This window comes from Macaca fascicularis, chromosome 5, assembly GCF_037993035.2.
Source record: "Macaca fascicularis isolate 582-1 chromosome 5, T2T-MFA8v1.1".
NCBI lineage: Eukaryota > Metazoa > Chordata > Mammalia > Primates > Cercopithecidae > Macaca > Macaca fascicularis.
Genome location: NC_088379.1, coordinates 154,639,714 through 154,651,596, shown reverse-complemented (window position 1 = coordinate 154,651,596; position 11,883 = coordinate 154,639,714). Strand labels below are relative to the sequence as shown.

At 36.7% G+C, this 11,883-nt stretch overlaps 1 protein-coding gene across 1 annotated transcript in view; it reads left to right on the top strand.

Moving 5' to 3' along the window:
• Positions 1–6,065: 6,065 nt before the first annotated feature.
• The window catches only part of IQCM (IQ motif containing M), a 406,878-nt gene continuing 401,060 nt past the window's right edge, over positions 6,066–11,883 (top strand). The window contains 1 exon segment of the mRNA XM_045392936.2: positions 6,066–6,152. Within this exon segment, the coding sequence (XP_045248871.2) occupies positions 6,116–6,152 (37 nt within the window). The 5' untranslated portion in view covers positions 6,066–6,115.

The window sequence follows — 11,883 nt, the reverse complement described above, 5'->3', positions numbered from 1 at the left end:
CTGTTGGTAAGCTTTGATCTTCAGTGACCTTCAATGTACATGTTCATGTATTGCCAAATCCTATTTTATACATAACTGTATCAAAATCCTAAAATAAAATCACAGAAAAACTCCATAGCTTGTTGAATATGGCTCAGAATCGTTGGTTTTACCCATTAATAGAGGCAAAAGGTGAAAAAAAAAGAGTGCATTTTAGTCAAAAAGAGTAAGAATTTTAAAGTGTGATGGGAGAGTGTCTCAGATTAACATCTCCTTTTTAATGAGTTGAGAACTGAAATGTATTAATAACTGCTTTTTTGTGATTTAAAGATTTAAATATTTCATGTAAAGCTGGGAATATTTGAGATCTCTTAATTAATGTAAGTGTCCATGCATACCCATAAAAGAACAGAACATAACATCTATTTTATGAAATAGTGAAAACTTATATCCAGAAGGTACCTTTGAAGTCATTGATGGAGAACCTCTGAACCTGGAATGCTGGGGTTGAACATGGATGGGAGGTAATTGGGAGTGACGGACAGTTCAGGGAGAGCCCATGAGATCCTCTTCAGTCAGAGCAGCCAGGCTTTCCACCAGCTATTCTCATTGACTTCTGAGACTTATGAGTTCCTTTAAACATAAGTTGAAGCTGCTGTTTTTAATATTATGGGTCTATTTTAAATACTTTGCTTCTAGACAAGGAGGTAGGACTCAGAGAGATTAATTGGTTTGCTTCAGATGACTTTGGCAATGGCAGAATCAGTATTGAAATCCAAGTTTGCTCTCATCACAGTGTTCCTAGACTCTGAGCTTTGTGTAGGCTAAAGTGATATCCTAATGATTCATTTATTTTCTTTCCTTCCCACTTCCTGGTTCTGGGTTATATATTAACCTGAGTTAATTGGAGATTTAGAGGAAGATTTCTGCATCAGGAAAGGAGCATAATTTCATGGGCTTTCCACTGTTCCATGTGGTCCCTGGGTTCCTAACTAGCCTGATATTAATCATAAATTCATAGAGTATCTTCTTTCCAACTCATTTTATGGCCCTCTCACAAGTTTGAATTATAATTTAATTATGGAATTATAAGTTTCTTATTCTCCTTATTTCTTCTTCTCCTTATTCATCTACTGTAGTTGGACCTTTGTATCCATGGATTCCACATACATAGATTCAATTAAACATGGATTGAAAATATTTTTAAAAAATGGACAATTGTGTCTGTACTGAATGTGCAGACTTTTTAATTGTCATTATTTCCTAAACAATATGGTGTTAGAACTATTTGCATAGCATTTACATTGCATTAGGCATTATAAATAATCTAGAGATGATTTAAACTGTATGGGAGGGTATGCATAGGTTACATGCAAATACTATGGCATTTTACATAAGGGACTTGAGCATCTGCAGATTTTGACATCTACAGGGGTCTGGGAATCAATCCTTCATATACAGAGAAATGACTGTATACCTTTGCACATTTTAGATGCCTAGTATTGACCCTGTTATATTGGCCCTCATTGGGACTTGTTCTGTTTGGTTTTCTTTAACTGCTCTCCTTTCTCTTTTCTTATTCCTATTGTTTGGTGCTAGCAGATCTGATGATATGGTCTGAGACACCAGGAGACTTGACAGAAGTCAGAAAGAAAGTCCAGAAAATAACCTAAAGGTCCTTGTTGACTTAGTAGAGGAAAAGTGGAAGGGGGCTTATACTTATCAGAGAAGGGTGGCTAGGACAAAAGCTGGGAGGGAGGTCCTAGTGGCCTAGGCTTGAAAGACACATGATGAGGCCTGCAACTAGGGACATGACCAGAAGTGGCCTGTCTAGACTGCTTTTATTGGTATTCTGCTCCAGAGTTACAGAGCACAGAGTAAAGTAGAGAAGGACAGGAGGGAGGCACGAACTCTTGCCCATGCAGTTATTTCTTGGATTTGGAGCCAACTATTTTTTAGCATAGTACACAAAAGCAATGGAATAATAGTTTTAGAAACTGGTGGGGTCTTAGAGATCTTCTCGTTCTAGAATTTTACCTTGTAAATGAGAAAACTAAGTCCAAGAGAAGTCAAACCAAGCTTCCTAGCTCAGTTCTGTGTGGAGTTGTGGAATACCAGTCCTATGCTTATCATCCATATATACTCAGTTTCATAAGAGAGAAGAGCTCAGGGCAAGAGGTTAGGTTTTATTTTAAATGAAGTTCAGAAACCATGGAAGGGAAATAATATAATCTGATACACAATTAAGAAGATGAGTTCTGCTGTGTGGAGAACAAATTGGCAGAGAAAGAGTGGAAATTGAGAGAGCAGTTAAGAAGCTATTTCAGCAGTCCCAGAATGAAATGATTGTGGCTGGGAGATGAAGATGGGGAGAAGCAGATGTATTTTTTAGTTAAAAACCTAGAAGACTTGATGAACTGGATATGGTAGACAAAAATATAGGAGAAATAAAAGATTTATGGCTTGAGCAACTAAGTGGATATAGGTACAATTTCTAAGATAGAGAATTGGGAAAGGGTGAAAGTAGGATTCGGGGTTGGGAGGATTGAGGTAGAGGGACAGTGGGGAGAAAGTTTGGGGTAGTAAATGAGGACTTCCATTTGCTATAACATCAACTGCTGAAACTGCCTTTCCAGATCCCTGGAACATGGCTTGTTTCCCTGCATCCTGCTAATTACCATAAGGCATTTTATTTTATTTTATTATTATTATTTTTTTGCCAAAGAATACTGAATTATAAGGGCCATGATAAAGTCTTGTCTTGTCTTTTTCTTTTTCTTTTTCTTTTCTTTGAGACAGGGTCTCACTCTGTTGCCCAGGCTGGAATGCAGTGGCATGATCACGGCTCCCTGTAGCCTTGACCTCCCAGGCTCAACTGATCCTCCCATGGCATGATCACGGCTCACTGCAGCCTTGACCTCCCAGTCTCAACTGATCCTCCCACCTCAGCCTCCAGTAGAGTAGCTGGGACTACATGAATGCACCACACCTGGCTAATTTTTGTATTCTTTGTTGAGAAGGAGTTTTACCATGTTGTCCAGACTTGTGTTGAACACCTGGGCTCAAACAATCCTTCTTCCTCAGCTTCCCAAAGTCCTGGGATTATCGTACTGAGCCACTGCACCCAGCCTTAAAGTCTTATCAGTCATCTACTTTAGGAATGTCAAGCTAAGAAGATAAAGTAGGGAAATAGTTTCTACTTCTGTTTGTCTTTCATCCATGTAGAAATGGAATTAGAAATCCTTAGCACTCCTGCAGCCCAGTTTCAGAGACCCTTAAGTTGCATCTACTGTAAAAGAAAGGGTGAAAGAACTTTTTCACAGATGTGCTGAAGGAAATGTGAGAAGGTAGGCCATCCCTGTCCAGTATGCTGTTGCTATAATTACTGATTATACAAATAGCAAATGCTTTTTGAGATCCTTCTAAATGCCAAGCCTTGTTCAAGGCATGGATGATTCCAGAGAGGAAAACAGAATCTTCGCCTTTATGGAAGTTACATTCTAGAACATTGGTTATGTCAACGCCCTGTTCAAAAACTTTCAACAGTTCTTTTACCATTTCAGCAGCATAAAATGTAGCTCTCTGCTACCATCAAATAGACACGCAACTTGATGTCCCCCAGACTACGTGTATTGTCACCTCCATGCCTTTGCTTGTGCTTTTTCTCTCACCTCCCTGTCTTCTCTGCTCTTAAGTTAGCCATTCTGATCCACTCAGGACTGGTAGTCAGTACTACAGGGGTGTACTGGCTAGCATTCGGTTCTGATTAACCCTGTGCTCACCCTTCCATGTATAAGTAGCTCAGTTCTTCTTGAACCCTCTTTTATGTCACCTCAGGCCTCAGTGATGTTGTCCTCATTTGAAGTCATAGTACTCACTGATTTATATCACTTATTTCACAAAGCTCACGTATTTCCTTATGACATCTGGCATACTTTTTTCCATGTTGTTTGCATCTTTATTTACAATTTGATTTATGTTTTTGGCTTTTTCTCCTGAAATAAATGGCAAGTCCCTTGCACAACCCAGGCACTAAATAGGCTTTTATTAATTGATGGATGCATTAGGAAGGACTCAGCGTCTCGTAACTGTCTGCTGGAGACTTAAAGTGGAGAGGGGCCCCATTTGCTGATATTTTGCGTCATTGTGCCCATCTCTAAGCAATTCCATCCTTCATGGCCTTTCTATACTCCCAGCTCCTGTCTCAGAGTCCTCCCTCATCACCTCAAGTTTGCAGGGACATTACCATGCCAGCACCCCTTAGGATGCTTGGCTAGTTTTCTGCATTAAAAGGACAGTGGGATGTCTTGCTTGCCAGCCAATTTAATGCAGGCTGACACTCCTGGCACACTGAATTAAGGTGGAGGAGCCAACAGACCCAGAGAAGAGTCCATTTCTATGGAGATTAAAACAAGAAAATGATGGAGCACAAAACACTTCTATTTCCTTTTTATACTTAAAAATAAAGAAGACAGTAATTAAGCCAGACCAGAAGATGAGTTCTGATTGTTAATTGCTGAGGGAGATGCAGTATTTTAATTTATCCCAATTCATTTGCAGAACTAGGCAGACAAGGTAACATGTTCTGCGCTCTAGCCCATGAGATGATGCTGACAATTTGAGATTTAATCATTTTTGGATGTTCCAGATTTGCTATTTTAAAACTGTAACTGCAATAGTATTTTCCCCCTCTGGGTAGAAGCTGAAGAAAAGTGTTGTAGCCTTTTATCTAAGAGTGTGAGGCTACAGGGTCCTGACTTTCATAGGGCAAAGCTGGCTTACAGATTTACTGAAATAATTACCAAATTATTTAATAGGTTTTGAATTCTGAACTCATAGTTTGTTAGTGGAGTCTGCCAACTGAACAATTATACATAGACTCTTAGAACAAGGGCCTCCATGGAACTCTGCTAAAGCATTTAATATTCCCATTTCTAATTGTAAAGCCATTTGAGCATATAGTAGTATGCACTGGTGTAACTGACTCCTTGGCTATAGAGGTAGCATTTGATACATTTTGGATAATGCTTTTGAAGTAATGATAATGTCAAATGTACAAGGGCTCAGCTAATGAACCCATTAATCAGCCCGTTATTGAGCCCCTCCAGAATGCAATGCACTGAGCTGGGAACCATGAAGGATGAGGAACAAGGCAGATTTCATTCCTCTAACTGAACATTTAAATATTCTGGGAAACTTTAAAAAATGCAGATGCCTAGGTCCCACTCTAGGCATATGGTTAAAAACTCCTTAGGTGATTCTGATAGTCATCCAGCATTGAGAACTACTTTTATAAAGTATAGTTTTGTTTTCAAGGCATTTGGAGTCTAACTGGGAATATATAGGACTAAATTGGGAATATAGATATAGTATATGTCGATCACTCTGTGTTTTTAGCCCCGTAGACAGACAGCATCTGATAAATTTATAGGGAGAGGCACAGACAACATAACTACTGTATTTAAGAGAGGAACAGATCACAGGAACAGAGGCTGGGTCGTCATGGAAGAGGTAGGATTTGAACCTAGGCTTTGAGGGCAGGTAGGATATAAATAAATATAGATGAGAGGTCAAGGCATTCTGAGTGGAAGGCTGGCATAAACCTAAGCTGAGGGCAGGAGTGTATAAGGTATGTGCCAGGTATTAACTGCATATTAGTTGAAAGTTGTAAGAAAGCAAGTAGTAGAAAGTAGTAGGAAATCAGAGAGACCTGCATAGGGTCTTGAGCCCAAACATCTGGATTTGAGTTTTGCACATGCCACTACATAGCTTCTTACCTTGACAAGTTATTTTACTTCTCTAAGCTCCAATATCCACATCTGCCAAATATTCCTAATAATAGTTCCTATCAAGTTGCTTAGATCCAGTAAGGCAATGTGTATATGAGCATTCAATAAACTACAGAGCCCTACCCAGTGCTAGCTATTGTTATTGTGTTTTGGAGGGGAAGGCATTGAAGGTTATAGAGCACAGAAATGACATATAAAAATTTTTAATCATTCACCCTATTTGCTTATAAGTGAGCAAAAGAAATAGCTAAAAATAAATATTTATCATCACTGAATTACTTAATGTAACTGTGTTTAAGGACTTGGAGCTTACACTTTAAAAGAGAAGATCATCCTAACTGCCCCTCATGACTACTGCAGAGGCTACGCCTGATAAAGCAAAATGTGAGTATCTATGCTTACCTAACAACTTGACATACAAGTCATAACACTCCAACTGTTTTAACCAGTCTTTTCTATTAATTAGTGACCCACAGAGCACTACACTTATTGGCACATCTTGAAAGGATTTATTCCATTCCCTTTATTTAAAAATAACCAACTTTTGAGAGATCTTTTTAACTTATTGTGCTGTCCCATATGGTATCCACTTGTCACGTGGGTTATTCAGTCCTTGAAATGTGGCTGGCGAAACTAAGGAACTGAATATTTAATTTAAATTTAATGAATTTTAATTTAAAATTAAAAACTGATAATTCAGTTATTGGAAAACCTTTAAGCATGTTTGGAACAAATTTGGGCATGTAAATCTATTTTTTCAAGTGATGATTTTATAAAATGTAAATACAGATTAAGTAGTTCTGATAAAAATTTAGCATGTGAGTTGAGATGTATGTAACTACAAACAAAATACATACAGAGTTTTGAAGATGGAACAAAAAAGAATGTAAAATATCTAATTCATTTTAAATATTGATTAATGTTGAAATGGTAATATTTAGATGTATTTTATTTAAATATTCTATGAAAATTATGTTATACAAATTAATTTCACCTATTTTAGTATGTCTACTAGAACAATTTAAATTACATATAAATTACATATTCAGTTTACACTGTATGATCCACCTTTATTGAGGTATAATTCACAAATAAAAATTGAATATATATTAAGGTGTGCAACGTGTGTGTTAACATACATATACATTGTAAAATTATTACCACTATCAAGCTAATTATAATATCTTTTACTTCACATAGTTAGCTTTTTTCCTGGTGTGATGAGACTACTTAAGAGCTCTCTTAGCAAATTTCAGGTATACCATACATTATTATTAATTACACATTATATTTCTTTTAGAGTTAATCTAGACTTGGCAACAAACACAAGCAATCCTAAGATATAGTGCTGCACATAGAGCTGAGGCTATTACTGTTCTGCTACTTCCTCTTGGCTCCTGTTACCCATGACAGTATATGATACAGGCCAGCTGGCATTTGCCCAGGGCTGCCAATAGAGCTCTGTGATGATCACTTTAACTCTGTTTTTATTTGGATAACACAGAACATTTTTAAAGATGGGAAGGTCAGAAAGGGTGGAAGATCCAGGAAGTGGAGGAGGAATGTTCTCTAGTTCCATTTTGCCTTAGGTCATGCCCACATGACCTTGATGCTATGAGCTTGGCATTTCCCTACATCTCCTTAGTAACCTGACCACAGTCTGAGAAATATTAACATAGAAAGATTTTTGGGCAGTACCCTGTAAAATCTGTCTGAGGTATATATGAAACTTATTAGCATTTCTTGGTGCAAAGAAGGCAAGATACTTTGTTAAAGAAGACCAGAGAATAAGGGAGGGGGAAAGTGAGTCAATAAGAGACAACTCAAGAGAGTGCCTTTAATTTGGAACTGAAGAGTTGAATCTTAATGAAGAATATATTATGAGAAAACGTGTTGAATATGTGTTTTAGGAGATAATAACCAGATACCACTTGAAATTTGGGTTTTATTTGGTTCTTTAACTCTTTTTAGGAAGAAATTAGAAATAATTTGTGTTTTCTTCACTTACATGTAATGAAATTAATATAAATTATTATATTTGAAGTTTTTGTCCAAAGAGCTTCTACTTACTTTCCAGCTTCCATAACTCTTTACCCTAGAACTGATGACCTTAGTTCCAGCTTCTCTCCTCTTCAGCTTCTCCTCTCTACAGCTTCTCCCCACTTCTTGGCACTCGAATCCTCCTCTCCATCTGAACCTGTTTACAAGCAGGTTTTTTCCACAGATGCACTGTTATTCAGACCTTTATTTGTTTTTTGCTTAGCTGGTGTGTGTTTACTTTTCAGCAAAGAAATTCTGCAAAACAAAACTTAGGAAGAGCTCAAATATGTAAATCAGATAAGATCTGAGCTTCTCTGATTGAAAGAAGGAAGCAGCCCCAAGGCACATGAAATTAATGAAGCACATATTTAAAACCACTGCCTTAGCCTGGCTTCCATTCACGTGTTATTTCTCTTGGGACATTTCTGTTTTCAATATTATTTTCAATAATACAGTGTAAAGCTTTATCTTTTTAAAGGGAAATTCACATTAGTGAGCTAGCAGTAGGGGGTGTTGGTGGTTTATGTTGGCTTCTATCACGGTGCCCATCTTAACTGACTGTCAAGACATTTATTTACACATTTTTTCTGGCACTAGATTCTTAAGAACTTGGAAGACAGAAATAGCTAGTCTTATTTTAGCACATTTAGCATCAAAACAGCATCTAGCACTTAGTAGGTACTTAATTAATATGTGCTAAACTGAGTCCGTTGTGTCTGAGGTGAGGCTTTTGTTACACCTGTCAGGCATTTACTCTGATTACACACACAGGGTTGGCCTTAGCCATGTGGTCACACATCTTTGCTTAAGATTATCTTTTAAATAAATTTACGTGAAGCCTCTCTGAAAATGTAGCCTATTAATGGGAAGGATGGAAACTCTCTGAGTATGACCAGTTGTTTTTATTATGGTTATGAAAAACAAATGTTTTTAAGCCCCTGGGGCTTTTTGGATACAGAAAATACTTATTCAATGATTCTAATTAAGAGATGGCTCATTCTCTGTCATAGTTTCCATGACTAGATTTTCTTTTTGAATCTTCACTTCAGAGATTCACTGGAGCAACTCTGTAGAACCTCTAAAGTAGTAGAGAAATCTGGTTTTATGAACCATCATTACAATTGTGTTAAGCTGATGATATATGAAAAATGAGGTTTTTTTAAAGATAAAAGAAATGTATGAAAATGTTTTAGGCTAGTGAAATATTTGGGATTAGAGCTACTTATATATTTTTTTTCTATGGAAATGTTAGTATTTACACTCATGTGTTAGATGAGTTTAATATGACCATTTCAACCTCTTCATGAACTTTATTGCAAAACATTTATTGCTTATAATGACTTACTATTTCTTTTGGGGGCTTTAATAACATGAAGAATCCTATGTATGAAAATATTTGATTAATTGCAAACATGTTGGTTAGTTTTGGATAAAAGGAATTTTAATAAGACAATTTACCCAAACTGCATTAGGAAGTTATCTTTGTGATTTTGAAGAAATGAGGATTGACTTAAAAAAGTAATTATATAAACACTCTTGGAGAAAAGTTTAGCCCAATGATAGTAATACAATAATATCAAAAATAATAAAATTTCTCACATTTATTGAAAGCTTATATGTCAGGTGCTGTGCTGTTTTGTAACAATGTTTAAGTTAATCTTCAAACAAATCTCTGTGACATATGTTATTATTATCCTCAGTTTACAAATAAAAAAACAAGGCTTAAGACAATAAGGTTCATGAGCAAACTGGAATTCAAGCACAAAATTGTGTGACTCAGGAATAAGAGCTCTTAAAAATCATTTTATATACTATCAATATGTATTTGCAAATTAAGTTATAAGTATAATTTGTGTAATAAAGAAGGAACAGACCTTGGTAACTTCCTCAAAATAATAGATGAAGTGCACTTGAACGTGTAAAAGATGCAAACTTATATTCTTACCCCATTACGAACAAGGAAAAGAGAAGCCTCAAAGATTATTGACTAGCTGGAGCTTTAATATAAATGTTGCTTAATTTCTTGTAATTTTTAGACTCATTTGTGGAATAGATACTTGTGCTTGGAAATTATAAAAATAAATGATGCTAGCATTGTCTTTTCTAAGGCATTGAGGTATGAGTTATCTTGTTGTATCTTGTGAATTTAACTTTTTTGTTCAAAGGCTACTTTTTAGTGATGGTAGAAAATCAGAACAGCTACCTCATTGCCTCGAATGACAATAAGGACTCAGGACTGCCAGCTGGAAGTCAATGTCCACATGCCTTCATTGGAGCCATTTCAGGATCTATGTGAAATTTCTACTTTCCGACCATGGCTGCCTTTCTCTGCTCCTTTATGAACAAGTCTCAGGCCTTGTTCTGCTCAATAATCTCATGACCTGACTGTATGGGTATGCTGTGTCAATACCTTGATATGTCAAGATCTGCTTTCTGGCCCCAATAAGGACATTAGGGCTGCCAGATCACATATAGTTTCTCCACGGTCCACAGGTGATGGGTGGCATTTGTGGACAGGTGAAATCAGGGACTAATCAACAAAGAGCCCAGCAAAGAAGAAAATGCTACTTTGGGAATTAAACTACTCTGTCAAAAGCTAATTCTAGTTACAAAGGGGGAAATCGGAACAGCTGCATCAGCACATTAAATGACAAAAAGGGGCAGGAGTGCTGGCTTAAAATGCAAGTGTCAGGGAAATGTGTGTATCTCACCAGGGTGACCAGCCAAGTTTCAGAGGAATTTCCAGTACTTAGAGGGAGTACATGGCATTGGGAAAAGCAGTAGATTTGTAGAAAAGAGCAGCAAGGAACTCAGGAGCACAGTACCTATGCAGAGCCACAGCACTGCTGTGTGACTTCAGCAGGCTGTCAGGTCTCTGCATTTCAGAACTTTGCCTGTAAATGAAGACTAGCTCATCTCTAAGGTCTTGTCTGAAGTGAAGACATGATGATTTCCACAAAGCTACATTTCCAACAACAAAACAACCCAGTGACTTAATATATTAATAAATTATATTGCTTGTCACGTGCACAACACATGACAATATTGTAATTATAAGTGATTGTAATTAAAGTAATGGTAAGGGATATTTGATTAGTAAGAAGAAGGGAAATAAAGGAGGAAAGGGCTGTCATGAGAGAAGGGAAAGGAGGACAGGTTATGAAGTTACAGCTAGGAATAACTCCCAGCCTTTCCTCCATGAAGTAAATGCTCTGGCTGGAGGCCTCCTCAAAGCAAAATTAGATTTTAGTTGAAATTTGATGAAACAGTTTTAATTCCAGAACTCTTGCCCTTTCCATGTGAGGACAGTGATTCTTTTGGCTTTGAATTGGGAAATTAATGTGAACCAGGCTTCATTCCTCAGGACCTCATTACCCTAAGGTAGCAGCTGCCTGTGGCCTGTGAGTCTACCTGGTGAAAAGCAAGGAGATATTTTGTGCAAGAATAAAGGGAGAGTTTGGCCTTCAATAATTTATTGTGAAATTTTCAAGCATACAGCAAACTTGAAAGAATGTTAAATCAATGCCCATATACTTACTACCAAGTTTCTTACCATTAATATTTTACTGTACTTGATTTGTCACATACTCATCCATCAATCAACATGCATATCATTAGTTAGAATTCATTATTTGTTTATAGTTTTTCTTCTTTTGATATAAAATGTAACATACAGTGAAATGCACAAGTCTTAAGTGTACAATGAGTACACTAATGATAATATATGCCTGTGTAATCCAAATTCCTATCAAAATACAGAACATTCCCATCACTCCAGAAATTTCCTTCATGTCACTTCTCAGTTAATCCATCATACCTTCCAACAGAATAATAACTGTTTTGTTTGTTTTTTCTACCATAGATTAGTTTTATCTGTTCTAGAACTTTGTATAAGTGGAACCATATAGTATGTGCTTTTTTGTGTAAGTCTGCTTTAACTTGGCATATTATTTTTGAAATTTATCCATAGTGTTGTACATGTCAGTATCTCTTTTTATTGCTAAGTAGTAGTTTATTGTACACATATAACCATAGCTTATCAACTCTCCTGTTGTTATATATCTGGGCTGTTTTC